Genomic DNA, 16,994 nt, shown 5'->3' with positions numbered 1-16,994 from the left:
CGAAGCGAGTTTGACCCGGCAGTAATTCAAGGCAGGCGCATACTATATGCCCTGCGGCAATTCAAGGAGATATGGTATTTTACGTCTTACCCCACGGTTATAAGTTTTTGGTCATAATTGACTATCTCATAATTTAAACTTTATACCTCATAATTCGGATTTATCTCAAAATTTGGACTCTTGATCCTATGTTTATTTTCGGGGGGCTCAATTACCATTTTGTATCTCATAATTTCGACTTTTTAATCATAATTATGTCTTCATCTCATGGTTGTGACTATCTCATACTTAGAACTTTATTGTAGGTCATAATTTCGACTTTTCATCTCATAATTACTTTTGTCTCATTTTCGTAACTCTTCATATTTTCGATTTTTGTATCCCATTATAAACTAATCTCATTTCGATTATTTTTACCTCATAATCATGACGTTGTATCTATAGATTATGACTATTCCTATGAATTTGTATCGCTTAAATTCGATTTTCGTCATTATGACTTTTAAATTTCAAATATGTTTCCATCATTTGTATGTTTTCTTATTTCTACTTTTTGTCTCATTTTCGTAACTTCATCGATTATTTTAACCTCATAATCATGACGTATCTATTGGTTATGACTATTTCTATGAATTTGTATCTCTTGAATTTGATTTTCTCATAATTTCGACGACTTTTAAAGTTCAAATATATTTCCATCATTTGCATGTTTTCTTATTTCGACTTTAAGCTCATATTCATGTTCATAATTATGATTCGGCCTTGGGGATTTTTCGTGCCGGAAACGGGATTCCATAGTTTTGTAGTGTTCAACAACCGTATGTAAACCCTTGTTCGTGTGAGCGCCGGTTAAAAACATCATAATCCATTTGTTTAAAGTTGAAAAAAGTAAAAGAAGCATAGTAAAAAAAAATAAATGAAATTTTTAAACAAGTGAAGACCAAGTCTTTAAAATATTTTCTTGCATTTTCAAGTTCTATTTGAGTTTTGTCTCTTTTAGAATTAAAAATGTCAAGCAAAGCGAGACCAGCTTGCGAGTAAATAAATACAATTTAAAAAATAGAGGTAGCTCACTGGTAAGTGCTGCTATTTGAGCTATTTTTAGAACAGGCCAGCGGGCTACTCATCTGGTCCTTACGGGCTACCTGGTGCCCGAGGGCACCGCGTTGGTGACCCCTGTTGTAGGTCATAATTTCGACTTTTCATCTCATAACTACTTTTGTCTCATTTTCGTAACGCTTAATAATTTCGATTTTTTTTCCCATCCCATAATTAACTAACCTCATACTCATGATGTTGGACCTATTGACTATTCCTATGAAACTGTATCTCTTAAATTCGATTTTCTCATAATTTCGACTTTTTCTCATTATGACTTTTAAAGTTAAAAAATGTTTCCATAATTGTTATGTTTTATTATTTCGACTTTAAGATCATATTCATGACTTCTTAGTTCATAATTATGATTTAGCCTTGGGGATTTTTCGTGGCGGAAACGGGATTCCATAGTTTTGTAGTGTTCAATAACCGTACGTAAACCCTTGTTCGTGTGAGTGCCGCTTAAAAACATCATAATCCATTTTGGTTAAAGTTGCAGAAAGTTTGACGACATGATGACTCAAACGTCGTGTATTCTTTTAGAAAGACTTCATTTATTCCAAAACGTAAAAAAAAATGCACATCAAAGCGTTTGGTTACAAATTCAACAAATATAATCCAACAGCAAGCGAACGCATCACTATTAAGCAAGGCCCAAAGCCTGTGAGCCGTTTGTTTTCCTCACCAGACTGACACGATTGGACAGCCTGGGGTTCCGCCCACAAACACACAAGGTGGAGTTGGAAAAAGAAAAAAAAAACATGCTGATCTAATATGAAGCTGTCAAACAGTGCGACCACATTTTAGAAAACGAACATTTCCTCTACGTGCAAAGGCACAGATATTCATATATAAACATTAGTAGACGAGTGTCATTAAAATGTTTTTTTAAGAATAAAAATCTAAATATGACATTAAAATTGGAATGTTATGTCAAACGGTGTTAACTTGAGGACGTTGAAGTCGGATGCAGTTGTCCGATCAAAGTGTGCTAACGACGGCAGTGAAGCAGACATGGTCGCCCCCCCTCCTCCAGATGTAAACGCCATGTCTGCGTCTGGGAAACAACGGCGGCCGGCGCACGCTCCGACAACATGGAGGACGTCTCGGCGTAGCGAAATGGTTGGGTGGGGAGTAGGGAGCTGCTGCGCGTTGACTGGAGGGAGACGGCGAGTGAGATGGAGGCGGGGGAAGAATCATCTCTGCGGGGACTGGAGCCGAGGACCGACGGCGCAGTACTGGCGATCGTTCAACCCTCCCCTTCTTCCTCCACAACGACGCCGAGGCTCACGCCGAGCAGTAAGGTAAGCCCAGCGGAGGATCCCACGCCACACTTTTGCGCCATAAAAAAAATAATCACAAACGAGCGACTCGAGTCGGCATGAATGTGTTTTTAGACGTGTGGAAACGCGGGTCGGTCGGAAGCCCCTTTGTACTCGCTCGACACGCTACGACGCTGGGGGAGGCTGCAGACGAGGGGCGGCCATAGCCGTGCTTCTTGTCCTCTGCGGCGGGCGGAAGGTTCTCGACACAAAACCCCGCAGGTAACGCCAAATGTTAGTGGAATTGCTTTCAAAATGGTGGATGGAGCAAATCCCCTTCGTCGAGATCGAAGCTATATTTGGGTTACATGCGGGAGGGAAGGGTCTCCTCGCCGAGACCTCCATGCGGCAGTTGGGAGAACAGTCAGCCGCCCCTCTCGGTTAGCCATCAGGGATCTTGGTTTAATATCTCACCGCCCTCTCTCTCCCCCTCCTCTCTCACCGACTAGTCCCGGACTGCCGACCACGGAGCTCGGAAAACCCGCCTTCTAGACCTCGCTCGTGCTCCTTTTTTTTCCGGGGCCAGCCCCGTGTGGTTGACTTTTTCAGCCGTCGTTTCGTCGCCGAGCAGTGCGCCATTACTGGACCTTGTCACGGTAGGTTGGAGCCCCAGCATGGCGGACCCGGAGCATCGTTCCTACTAGCTTATCCCACAAATGGCTTCAGTTCGTTGCAGTCAACCGAATGATGTTTTTGTTATTTAGCAGTTGGTCTTTGTTGCTTATGTATATTATGTTTAAAAATAATATTGCATTTTTAGTGAGCAATACGTGTTTTCTCAAAACATAAATGGTTATTTTATGGATTTTATTAACATGTTGGTGGTTAAATATAATTTTTAGAGCCTTAAAAACAGCCGAGCTTCATGTCGACCTAAATGCCGCCATTGGTCGACCTAAACACCGCCATTGGTCGCGAATATGCCCCAAAGCTCTCGCTTATTTTACTGGTGAGCAATGAAAAGTTCAAAATGGTCCCGTACGGATAGAAGGCCGGTGCCGAGGAGTTGGGTGTTTCAGGGGCCCCGCAGAGCCGGAGCCATGACGGGAAGGACACGACGAACAACACGCAGCCGCCATCATGGATGCACTACTCGGCTACGCCTCGCTGAAGAATGTAGCAGGGTTTGTTTTTTTGTTCTTGTAATAAATTAAAAAAGGCGTTTTTGAAACACCACAAAACACATAATTTGTAAGCGAGAATGAGTCAACATTTCAGGATTCGGGGGCTCGCGGTTCGGCACGGCGGAGCAAGAATCCCGGACACGGGGGTGATGAGGCTCCGAGTGGCGCAGTGTTGACTGCAGTGCTTCCACGCCGCCATTGCTCCCCCCTTCCGCGGATCCCCGTGGTCAGCTGGTCGCCTCGAGCTGCCTGTCCTCCTTCCGTGGATCCTCCCCAACCTACGCTGCTCTCAAATCCTCCATTAGACGAGCTCTGCCACGGCCGAGAAAATGGTCGCTCCGGCGAATCCATTTACGGTGGGGACACGGATAGAACCGTAGCGACACGCCAAATTCCTCCTGAGTGGAATTAACTCGACGGGGTGCGAGCGAGTTGTGGTCGTCGTGAGCCTTCCGCGGTGTTATTTGAGATTGGAAGCAGTCAGCAGCTATCACCATGCTGCGTAAACGTTGAAGGGGCGGTGTAATGAATATAAGCCATTATGTCGACGCACATTCCTCCCTTTGGAATCGCATCGCATTTCATTTCATTTTTTTTTTTATTTATCTCCCTCATTGATGTGCATTTTGAACGATACACAATTATACCTCAATTATACAATTTAAATTCACACAACAATGCCTGAGAAGTTAAAGTGGAGCAGGATGAAGAAAAATCTTATAGTTTCTTGCCCCCTTTGACATAATCCATTATCTTACTTCATGAATATCATTTAAAACAGGGGTCACCAACACGGTGCCCACGGGCACCAGGTAGCCCATAAGGACCAGATGAGTAGGCCGCTGGCCTGTTCTAAAAATAGCTCAAATAGCAGCACTTACCAGAGAGCTGCCTCTGTTTTGTTTTTTTGTTTTTTTTATTTACTCGCAAACTGGTCTCGCTTTGCTCGACATTTTTAATTCTAAGGGAGATAAAACTCAAAATGGAATTTGAAAAGCCAAGAAAATATTTTAAAGACTTGGTCTTCACTTGTTTAAATAAATTCATTTATTTTTTTACTTCGCTTCTAATAACTTTCATAAAGACAATTTTAGAGAAAAAATACAACCTTAAAAATGATTTTATGATTTTTAAACACATATATATATTTACCTTTTAAATTCCTTCCTCTTCTTTCCTGACAATTTAAACCAATGTTCAGGTAAAAAAAAAAAATATTGTAAAGAATAATGAATACATTTTAATTTAATTCTTCATTTTAGCTTCTGTTTTTTCGACTAAGAATATTTGTGAAATATTTCTTCAAACTTATTTTCAAAAAAATTATTCTGGCAAATCTAGAAAATCTGTAGAATCAAATTAAAATCTTATTTCAAAGTCTTTAATTTCTTTTAAAATTTTTGTTCTGGGAAATCTAGAAGAAATAATGATTTGTCTTTGTTAGAAATATAGCTTGGTCCAATTTGTTATATATTTTAACAAAGTGCAGATTGGATTTTAACCTATTCAAAACATCTCATCAAAATTCTAAAATTAATCTTAATCAGAAAAAAATTACTAATGATGTTCTTTTTTTAATTTTTTCAAAAAGATTCGAATTAGCTAGTTTTTTCATTTTTTCGGTTGAATTTTGAATTTTAAAGAGTCGAAATTGAAGATAAACTATATTTCAAAGTTTTATCTTTTTCGTGTTTTGTCCTGTTTTAAATCGTTCAATTAAGTGTTTTTTTCATCATTTATTCTCTACAAAAACCTTCCATAAAAGGAAAAAAAAAGTATGACATTCGACAGACAGAAATCCCCAAATTTTTATGTATATAGATTTATTTATTAAAGGTAAATTAAGCAAATTGGCTATTTCTGGCAATTTATTTAAGTGTGTATCAAACTGGTAGCCCTTTGCATTAATCAGTACACAAGAAGTAGCTCTTGGTTTCAAAAATGTTGGTGACCCCTGATTTAAACCAACACATACATCCAAATGTAATGAAACAATAATTAAAAAAAACACATGAAAAACACAACAAGTGCAAAACTTCATAAAGTATAAACCAAACAGAGAAAATAATAATAATATACACCTCACGGAATGATACAGAGCAAATACAAAACCAGACAAAAAAATACGTTCAATAATAAATAAAAAGCAAAATGTAAACACTTATGGCTGTTATTGTTCTATCTTTATATATTTTTTTCAATCGGATTATATTTTTACAGTTTTTTATCTCGTAAAGAGAATTCCACAATTTTACCCCCACCACTGATGTACACATTTGTTTTAAAGTTCTCCTTAAATGTTGCTGTTTGAAATGACATTTTCTTCTATGCTCTGTATTCTCAGAAGTGATGACACACATTTTTTGTAAATTTGCTGGTAATGTTTTACTTCTAGCCTTAAACATGACACACAATGTCTGTAGCTTTACTAGCTCCTGAAGTTTCAATAGTCCAGAGTTAATAAATATGTTAGTGTGTTCTAAGTAATCTACTTTATGAATAATCGTTATAGCTCTTTTCTGTAGTTGATACAATGCCTTTATGTTACACTAATATGTGTTCCCCTACACTTCCACACAGTAGCTGATATATGGCAATATAATTGCACAATACAATCCACGCATTGTCCCATATTTTATCTTGTTTATTACAAAAATACTCTTAGACATCTTTTTTCGTACATGTGCAATATGAGATTTACATGTCAGGCCGTCATCCAGTATCACTCCTAAACATCTAAGTTCAGAAACCCTTTCAATATCAATTCCATCTATTGACATTTGAACATTTTATTCCCACAGACAACCCACTTTTATTACAATCTTGCATTATTCGAAGGAACTTGATGCATGTTTGATTTGCATATTTGTTCATTGTTTTTGACACTAAAACACGATTTTTAGTAACTTTAGTTTTATTGCGTCTCTCCCCCTCCAGACTTTAAAGGTATCCCCCACAAATGAATGGAAGCATGGATGCAGCATGCCAAGACCAAGGTAACGAACTACACATTTATTTGTCAATAAAGAACATGTTTGCACTTGCCCCTACATGCCCGAAAAGGAATAGCAAAAAGCAGAGTTTATTTTAAAGGCCTACTGAAAGGAGATTTTCATTATGTAAACGGGGATAGCAGGTCCATTCTATGTGTCATACTTGATCATTTCGCGATATTGCCATATTTTTGCTGAAAGGATTTAGTAGAGAACATCGACGATAAAGTTCGCAACTTTTGGTCGCTAATAAAAAAGCCTTGCCTGTACCGGAAGTAGGAGACGATGTGCGCGTGACGTCACGGATTGTGGAGCTCCTCACATCCTCACATTGTTTACAATCATAGCCACCAGCAGCGAGAGCGATTCGGACCGAGAAAGCGACAATTCCCCCATTAATTTGAGCGAGGATGAAAGATTCGTGGATGAGGATGGTGAGAGTGAAGGACTAAAAAGAAAAATAAATAAAAAAGACGAGGGCAGTGGGAGCGATTCAGATGTTATTAAACACGTTGACTAGGATAATTCTGGAAAATCCCATTTCTACTTATTGTGTTACTAGTGTTTTAGTGAGATTATATAGTCATACCTGAAAGTCGGAGGGGTGTGGTGACCGCCAGTGTCTCTGAGGGAAGCCATGGAGGAGCCAAGAAAGTCGCAGCTGCCTCTTATACAGCTGCAGGAGGAACGATACAAGCTCGGTAAGAGCTGACTTATTACCACAATTTTCTCACCGAAACCTGCCGGTTGACATGTTGTCGAGAAACATGTTCGCTTGACCGCTCTGTTCACAGTAAAGCTTCACAACGAACAAAGAAACACCAGCTGTGTTGGTGTTGCTACAGCCGGCTGCAATACACCGCTTTCCACCAAGATCTTTCTTATATGTAGTCTCCATTATTAATTGAACAAATTGCAAAAGAGGTCAGACGAAACAAAAATTAAGCCGTTTGGCCACAATACCCAGCAATATGTTTGGAGGAAAAAAAGTTCAGGCCTTTAATCCCAGGAACACCAGACCTACCGTCAAGCATGGTGGTGATAGTAGCATGCTCTGGGCCTGCTTTGCTGCCAATGGAACTGGTGCTTTTGACAGAGTAAATGGGAACATGAAAAAGGAGGATTACCTCCAAATTCTTCACGACAACCTAAAATCATCAGCCCAGAGGTCGGGTCTTGGGCGCAGTTGGGTGTTTCAACAGGACAAACACCCCAAACACATGTCAAAAGTGTTAAAGGAATGGCTAAATCCGGCTAGAATGAAGGTTTTAGAATGGCCTTACCAAAGTCCTGACTTAAACATGTGGACAATGCTGAAGAAACACGTCTTTGTCAGAAAACCAACAAATGTAGCTGTACTGCACACATTTTGTGAAGAGGAGTGGTCAAAAATTCAACCAGAAGCTTGTGGATGGCTACAAAAAGCGCTTTATTGCAGTGAAACTTGCCAAAGGACATGTAAGCAAATATTAACATTGCTGTATGTATACTTTTGACCCAGCACATTTGGTCACATTTTCAATAGACCCATAATAAATTCATAAAAGAACCAAACTTCATGATTGTTTTTGTGACCAACAAGTATGTTTCAACAACGCAATCACAAAAATAAGAGTTGTAGAAATTATTGGAAACTCAAGACAGCCATGACTTTATGTTCTCTGCAAGTGTATGTAAACTTTTGACCACGATTGTATGTGTGTGTGTGTGTACATATATATATATATATATATATATATATATATATATATATATATATATATATATATATATATATATATACCGAATTTCCTTGAATTGCCGCAGGGCATATAGTATGCGCCTGCCTTGAATTACTGCCGGGTCAAACTCGCTTCCCAAAATAATTAGCGCATGCTTATTATTACCGCCTGGTCGAACTCGTGACGTCACGAGTGACACTTCTCCTGTCATCATTTTCAAAATGGAGGCTGATTTCAATACCGGTAATTTGAAATCGCATAAAGGGAAGTAGATTGAGAGCTATTCAGTAGGATTTAAGGTCCAAGCTTACATCACATTCAATTTTTCACTGCATACCTTTAGTAAGTGCCAGAGTGAGACGAGGTTTTAAAATAATTAGTGCATGCTTACTTTTACTGCATGACTTTGATAAGCGCAGGAGTGAGAAGAGGTTTTAAAATAATTAGCTCCCCTGCGGCAATTCAAGGAAATACGGTATGTATGTGTGTGTGTATGTGTATATATATATATATATATATATGTATGTATGTATGTATGTATGTATGTATGTATGTATGTATGTATGTATGTATGTATGTATGTATGTATGTCCAGGACTCTTACTGGTTATATTATACACCCCGGCGCCCCCCAACCCCGCCCACCTCAACCAACGCACGGAGGGCGGGGTTGTTGCTAGCGGGGTGTATAATATGTATGTGCTTACGTATGTATATATGAAGAGTTCATACGCAAAAACCGATAAACGCCATTTTGATAAAGTTTAGCCCAGCCTCGGTAATATATAGTCCACCACTTCTATTGTGGTATACCAAAATCAATTTGTTTGCAAATGCAGACAAATGCCGCTTTTAACGTCATTTAGTTCAGCGATTTATTGCAAAGGCCGATAAGCGCCATGGATCATTTATCACAAAAGCCGATATATCCGTTTGCCCAACCAGCGCTGCAGTACGGGATCACGTGACAAACAAAATGGCAGCGCGCACGGAGTCACTCAGTGTTGTTATCCGCGCATGAATAATTTGGAAGCTTCTCCTGTGAACACTGTTAAGCCAGCGAAAAAAACTGACGTGTTGAAGTTATTTGATGTTGGCGCTAGCACGCGTGTCCGTGAGTTTTACACCGCTGCGTTAAACGATGTGGTCGAGCATGGAGCTAATGTCGATAGCGATGATGAGTGAGCTGTTATCTGCACAGGAGTGTTTTTGATAGGCAAACCAGGTTGAGCATTTGTGCTTGTTTTTATTAATAAAACATTGTCTTCATTGCAACACTGTTTTTTTGTTTTTTCATTTTGTGCTGAAAAGCACAAGGTAAATATGTGAGGTCACAGTTCCAAAAAAGCATGTCCGGTTAGCAAGTACGAAAAAACAATGTTCGCAGGGACAGCTAGATTTATACGTACCAAGGGATCGAAACTGTTAAATAATGAAGTAAATAAATGTGAACAGTTGTTACCTTGAAATGTGGCTTTCGATAAATTTCACGTTCTGTTTTTCTCTCTATCTTGATCTTGAATATTATGCGAAATAACGACCGCAAAGAAAACGATTTTGGAGATATCTGTTTTTGCGACATATCATAATTTGGATATATCTGCTTTTGACGTAAAACCACATCAAACACTCTTATTTGAAAGCCATTCATTACATCAGCATTTCTTAAAAGTTTAGGCTTTCATGACTTGCTTATGTTGATATTAAATAAACCATTGTATGCTTGTATATGTACCGGCAACACCAGCAGGCAGAAAATCGTTAATATACAGAATCGGTCAAAATGGATTTATCTGCTTTTGCATATGAACTCTTCATATGTACTTGCGTGCGTACGTACATATGTGCGTGCGTATGTGTGTGTATACACATATATATCCAGGTCATTGTATTTTCTGGGCATTTGTCGTTAAAAACTCAGTTTCAGTTTATACATATTTGAACTATATTTTCTTAAGCTGTGTTTCCCTTCGTTTTACAGCGTGGGCACAAGAAGACATCCTCCACCTGCTGGAAGCCATGAAAGTGGCCTTACCCCCAAAAGACCAGACCAAGTACAAGACGTCAGAGTCTCACCTGGACTGGCAGAAGGTGGCCTTCAATTCCTACTCGGCTGAGATGTGCAAGCAAAAGTGGCAGGAGGTTGCTAAAGAGGTCAGCAAATAAAATGCAATGGTTGAAAACTAAAGCAAATAGTTTTGACACACAATGTTTCTTTGTTTCCCAGATCCGTAAATTCAGGACCCTAACGGAGCTTATAGTTGATGCTCAGGACTACATCAAGAACCCTTATAAAGGCAAAAAACTTAAGGTAAGCCATGAATAGAATCTTTAGTATTGACTAGGGATGCGACAATAAACGGTGTTAAGGATAACCACCATGTTTGATAACTGCACTTTGACAAACTCACCGACGGACTGGCACCAACTCGCTCGCTTAAACGATACAATAAAAATAAGAGACATTGATGTCTTTCACCATGAAAAAAATCAACATACCCCGATCTAAACTTATGTACACACATTACTGTCTGAGCAACTGAGATATGTAGTTGTGCACATTGAACCTACGAGGTTTGCTTGCGTAAGACAGAGTGATTGTTGTAAAATGATAGTACAGTGGGTGTGGAAGGTATTCAGACCCCTTTGTATGTTTGACTCTTTGTTTGATTGCAGCCATTTGCTAAAATATAAAAAGTTCATTTTATTTCTCATTAATATACACTGAACACCCCATCTTGACAGTAAAAAACAGAAATGTAGAATTATTGTGCAAATTTATTGAAAAATAATTCAGACAGTTTGCTTAATACCTTGTTGAAGCACCTTGGGCAGCAATTACCTCTTGTATTTTTGAATACAATGCCACGAGCTTGGCACACCTATGTTTGGGCAGTTTCGCCCATTTCTCTTTGCTGCACTTCTCAAACTCCATCGGGTTGGATGGGAAGCGTTGGTTTTCATCCAAGATTTTTCTGTACATGGCTGCATTCATCTTTCCGTCTATCCTGACTAGTCTCCCAGTTGCCCATCCATCCATCTTCTTCATCTTATCCGAGGTCGGGTTGCAGGGGCAATAGCCTATGCAGGGAAGCCCAGACTTCCCTTTCCTTAGCCACTTCGTCTAGCTCTTCCCGGGGGATCCCGAGGCGTTCCCAGGCCAGCCGGGAGACATAGTCTTCCCAACGTGTTCTGGGTCTTCCCATTGGCCTCCTACCGGTTGGACATGCCCTAAACACCTCCCTAGGGAGGCGTTCAGGTGGCATCCTGACCAGATGCCCGAACCACCTCATCTGGCTCCTCTCGATGTGGAGGAGCAGCGGCTTTACTTTGAGTTCCTCCCGGATGGCAGAGCTTCTCACCCTATCTCTAAGGGAGAGCCCCGCCACACGGCGGAGGAAACTCATTTCGGCCGCTTGAACCCGTGATCTTATCCTTTCGGTCATGACCATAGGTGAGGATGGGAACGTAGATCGACCGGTAAATTGAGAGCTTTGCCTTCTGGCTCAGCTCCTTCTTCACCACAACGGATCTGTACAATGTCCGCATTACTGAAGATGCCGCACCGATCCGCTTGTCGATCTCACGATCCACTCTTCCCCCACTCGTGAACAAGTCTCCCAGTTGCTGCCGTTAAAACCATCCCCACAACATGATGCTGCCACCAACATGCTTCACTGGAGGGATGGTGTTCGTGTGCTAAGGAGTAGTGCCGGGTTTTACTCTAAACATGATACCTGGCATTCACGCCAAGTGTTGTCTCATCAGACCAGATCATTTTGTTTCTCATCGTCTAAGAGTCTTTTAGGTGCATTTTGGCAAACCATTAACTAAGAAATAACTTCCGTCTGGCCACTATACCATACAGGCCTAATTGGTGGTTTTCTCCCAAAACATGCAAAATAGTGGCTTTTCTTACTATTTAATTTTAGTTACTGTGTTTGAAAATAGTAACTTGGTCAAAAGATCTCAAAGTATGTATAAGTAATTTTTGAGCGCATTCAACAATACTGTAATAAAAATGATAACTGAAAATTTAACCGTGATATGAAATGTTTTTATCTTTTTGCTGCACAGAGACATCCAGATTTCCCCAAGAAGCCTCTAACTCCATACTTCCGCTTCTTCATGGAGAAAAGGGCCAAGTATGCCAAATTGCACCCGGAGATGAGCAATTTGGATCTGACTAAGATCCTGTCCAAGAAGTACAGAGAGCTGCCGGACAAAAAAAAGGTAAGTAATCACAAACCCTGGTTGAAGCAGAAACGGAAATCATTTTTTAAGCTGTGTTGGATTGTTTTTTTGTTGTTTTGTTTTTTCCAGAAAAAATATCTTGATGACTTCCTGAGAGATAAACAAACATTTTTGCATAGCATGATAAGATTCAGGTGAGCTAATCTTGATCGTCATCGTGGTGTTTATATTTCCAATTCACATGCCAAACTTTTTGACTGTGAGCTGTGTTCCTTTAGGGAAGAACACCCTGACCTTGCAGAGAGCATGACCAAGAAAAGCTCCAATGTCCCCGAGAAGCCCAAAACGCCCCAACAGCTGTGGTACAGCCACGAGAAGAAGGCCGTCCTCAAAGGCCGCCCGGATGTAAGTTTGATGGTTTGCCTCAACGTGCCAACTATTCTCCTGTCAAGCACTAGCTGAACTTGAGTTTCATGTCCAGGCCACCACCAAGGACATCAAGGACTCTCTGGGCAAACAGTGGACACAGCTGTCAGACAAAAAGAGACTCAAATGGATCGCGAAGTCTCTGGAGCAACAAAAACTGTACGAGGTAAGAAGAAACCTCTCAGGGAACCTTGCTTTGTTCACAGTCCACTTGGCACAGAGTTTTCCAAATATACATGCATTTGTGGCAGCCCACTACAAATAGATCTTTCACAACGTGTTCGCCCTCGCTCATAAACACATTATAACCGGTCTGACTGGAGCTGGACGTTACAGCTATTTAAAAAAAAAATAGTAATAATAAAGAAATGACAAAATTCATATGTAGTTCTCAACATACATGTTTTGTTTTTCATGTTTTTACTCACTTTTTGTCTCCAACAAATTTCTTCCTCTTCCCTACAGCAGCCATTACAAATACATGCAAATGATTCATGGCCACTCATGCAAATTCCACATTGGCGTCATTTAGAGTCGCGCAATGTAACTGAACATATAAATTGTGCCGATGATAGAGCTTTTAATGCTATCGCTATATCGCGATAATGCATGTTGATGACACGTTCTGGCTGTGTTCAGTAAATTTGACAGTGACAAGCTGTCATACAAACGCCTCGCTCCCTGGTGAGCTTGCTGCTAACGTCGCTCTACAGTGCGAAGCCGGTTCTCAAGTTATTAATAATCTCTTTCATTGCAGAAAATAAATTAAGTTTCTCAGAGGTGTCATTATCACTGGAGGATGATGATGTTGAAAGCCCTCTTTCAAGATTAGTTTATTCAAAAGGCTCTCTGAATGAAGTGAGCTTCTTCAAATTGATGATTAACAATTTGTTCTACAAAAAAGGCGTAAATAGAAACATTAGCAATACCAGCACTCCCGGCCAAAGGCAAAACCTAGTAACTCACTTCTAGCTGATTTTGCGAAAACAAAGGAAAACCAATCTATCTTGATGCTGTCTTACAAAGATCTACAAAGTCATCAAACGTATAGATGTTTTTTTGAGCTTTCATTTTCTTGCCGATTGAGCCATGGATTGAATCTGCTCTCATGAACGTGTGCCCTTTCTCCAGATATTTTATCACAATCTCGGGTGGGCCCCATTCTGCGTTTGCACATTGGACAAGAGCCGTGTACAGCGTCCAGTTTTTATTTCGACCTCCACAGTTATCTGCCCAAAAGAGTATGCAAGGGGAAATATCAAGAACAATACATTTAATGAAGGTGCTTGCAACGTCCTGGGCCAATCTTCCAAATATCCCCTCGTGCCATAATATCACATAATAAGGTTGACCATCGGCCCCCATTCGTGCAAATGTCTCATTAAAGACAATAAGGCGACTGACAAAGAAGCTCCGATTGGTCCCTTGAGATACTAGGTTTTTCTGTGGTATCTACGCGGTTATGTGGTAGTTGCTAGGTCCTGCCATGCGCGTAACAGCTTACTTACGGAACAAATTACAATATCACATACACTAATATAAGGCATATCACCTAGGAACTCCAAAATTAATACAGCTCAGTTTTGACCAAAATTGAGTTACTAGGTTTTGCCTTTGGACGGGAGAGCGCTGCAGAGAGGACAGAGCTGTCTAAAGTCCGGAGCATTCCCTGGAGATGGTCGCTCTCCTCAAATGCCTTTGTCCTGTTTTGCTGCGCGAAACCGAAAATTAACTTGGCTTATATGTGGCGCACACACACACACACACACACACACACACACACACACACACACACACACATTCACTCTCCGCACCTTGTCCATCCTAACACTATTAAAACGAAAGGGAATGAGATTTGTGTGTTTGTATAGATGAGAAACAGGGTGAGATCGTTCTTCGATCAAAACCAAGGGCAAAGCTAGTAGTCACTTTTAAGGCGTTCCATTTTTGGCCCGGAGGAGGGAAGCTATTCCCACAACAAGAAATAGCTAAACATGCTGCACTGCACACCAGAGGAGGATACAATAGGCCATGCTAACATTGTGCTAAAGTTCTTGAACGTAAACAGTGTTGAGTGGATAGCTACAAATACAGACAGTAATAATCCCAAATATAGTATCAGTATATGATTGATACTACAGTGATTGGTTTGATATTATTTATAATCACACAGCCGTTTTTTGTCGTTTTTGTTATTTATATTGCTAAATTGAGGCCCTAAGCAAAAATGTATTTTTAATTTTAAAATTGAATTATTAAATGGTCTTTAACATTTTAAATATCAGAATGGTCTGTTATTGGCGATGCTAAGTTTCAATGTTATTGCTTGATGAATAAAAATCAATAAGTTCATGCATCATCATGGAAATTGGGGCTTTGATTATTCAAGGGGATAATGCGGGAGTACATCCAACAACACCCGGAGTTGAACCTGACCCAGGGAGACATTGTCAAGTCCACGCTGACCAAAGCTGAGAGACACCTGAAGGACAAATCTGACGGGCGACCTGACAAACCGCCACCGTGAGTGTGCCTCCTTTCCGCTCTAGTCACCAGGGTGAGAGGGAACTTGATCACGCTGGCCTGATTTTTCCAGAAACGGCTACTCCATGTTCTGCGCCGAGCTGATGTCGAGCATGAAGGACGTGCCCAGCACGGAGCGCATGGTGATGTGCAGCCAGCGCTGGAAGCTGCTCAAGCAAAACGAGAAGGACGCTTACCAGAAACGCTGTGAACAGGTGACCTGGTCACTCAAATGTACACCACACCCAGGCGACATCACAACCTGATTTTTGTTGTTTTTCTGCAGAGGAAGAAAGAGTTTGAAATTGAGATGAACAGATTCCTCAGCGTAAGTCTGGTTTCTTTTACAATAATTCACACAGGAGACTTTTTTTGTTAGATTTTACTTTTAGAATTTTCAAATATGGTTGACATTTTCTTTGCTTTGCCAGTGTTGCTGTCTTAGCTTTCTTCAGGCTTCCATTAAAGCACAAGTGTCAAGCTCAAGGCCCACGGGCCACGTGTGGCTCACCGGAAAGAAATGTTAAAAAAAAAAAGTTTACTAAATATATTTGTTCTTTCTAATTTGTACTGCATGCAGTTGCTTATCTTTGAAACTGTAATGTTCTTTAATATTGCAACACAATATATTATTAAACAATCTTTTTTTTTTTAAATTAGGAATACTCAAATATTTGCTTGACTCCTTTAGTCGTGAAATCACTGTAAAAATAACAATAGATTGTACGGTAAAAATGGCTGCTCAGTTGGCAGAATTTTACTTAAAAAACATTGTTTATCCATAAAACCCCATACATTTTGTAGAAAAATTCTAGCAATTACCACACAATCTACAGATTTTTTCTTTTACAATGTACGCTCAAAATTATATTAGCTACACATTTGATTCTAAATAAATTATGATCATCATTTATGACTTTATTTACTTTTTTATTTTTATTTTTTGCATCCGTACAAGCCTTCTAATTTACCCTTTGTACAGTTTAGAGTTGCACAGTATATCAGTACTCATAAAGTGCCGCAGTACTAATGAATTAAAAAAGGTACAATACTGCCTATGAAAAACACCAGTACTTTGTTCCCCCCTCAACATGTTGTGACATTGCTGGTAAAACAAGCAGAAGTGCATGTTAGGCAACACACACAGAAACAATGTGGAGATAGAAAAGGAAGACTGGATGCATTTTGGCGTAAAAGCAAAGTTCATGGTATAAACACCGAAGCTCAGCCCTGCAAGAGGTGCTTAGCTCTTGCTCTTGTTAGCCCGTAACTAGATAGCAGTTAACATCAATCCACAGGCTACTTCTAAATCACTAATCCCCCCTGATATGGCGACAAATAAAGTACTTTTCTTACAAGTATCATCCCTGCAGGACGAGGAATAGCTAAACATGCTTCACTGCGCACCGTAGGAGGATACAATTGCTAACCGCTAACAGCAAGATAGCGCTCCTCAATATGAACAAATGCCATGGGTGGATCAACACAGACATACATAGTACGTAGTCGATACTACAATGATTACGTCTTTCATTTTTTTATTAACACAAAATCTGTTGTCTTTTTTTTATTGTTTATAAACCCATGAAATAC

General features: G+C 40.0%; 1 protein-coding gene across 5 annotated transcripts in view; it reads left to right on the top strand.

Annotated features, from left to right (window-relative positions):
• The first annotated feature begins 1,895 nt into the window (after positions 1-1,895).
• ubtf (upstream binding transcription factor) overlaps positions 1,896-16,994 on the top strand; it is a 25,983-nt gene continuing 10,884 nt past the window's right edge. The window contains exons 1-12 of one of the 5 annotated variants that reach the window (XM_061905495.1): positions 2,439-2,642; positions 2,870-3,016; positions 6,482-6,540; positions 10,240-10,412; positions 10,486-10,569; positions 12,336-12,491; positions 12,582-12,646; positions 12,731-12,857; positions 12,934-13,044; positions 15,268-15,401; positions 15,475-15,616; positions 15,688-15,729. In XM_061905495.1, coding sequence (XP_061761479.1) covers positions 6,504-6,540; positions 10,240-10,412; positions 10,486-10,569; positions 12,336-12,491; positions 12,582-12,646; positions 12,731-12,857; positions 12,934-13,044; positions 15,268-15,401; positions 15,475-15,616; positions 15,688-15,729 — 1,071 coding nt within the window. In that variant the 5' untranslated portion in view covers positions 2,439-2,642; positions 2,870-3,016; positions 6,482-6,503. Of the gene's footprint in view, positions 2,403-2,437; positions 2,643-2,869; positions 3,017-3,754; positions 3,901-6,481; positions 6,541-10,239; positions 10,413-10,485; positions 10,570-12,335; positions 12,492-12,581; positions 12,647-12,730; positions 12,858-12,933; positions 13,045-15,267; positions 15,402-15,474; positions 15,617-15,687; positions 15,730-16,994 lie in introns of those variants that run through there. The other 4 variants (XM_061905494.1, XM_061905498.1, XM_061905496.1 and 1 more) reach the window with 4 other exon arrangements.

Source organism: Nerophis ophidion, linkage group LG07, assembly GCF_033978795.1.
Source record: "Nerophis ophidion isolate RoL-2023_Sa linkage group LG07, RoL_Noph_v1.0, whole genome shotgun sequence".
Lineage (NCBI taxonomy): Eukaryota > Metazoa > Chordata > Actinopteri > Syngnathiformes > Syngnathidae > Nerophis > Nerophis ophidion.
Note: the sequence above shows the minus strand (reverse complement) of the source record. Positions and strands in the feature narration are given on the sequence as shown.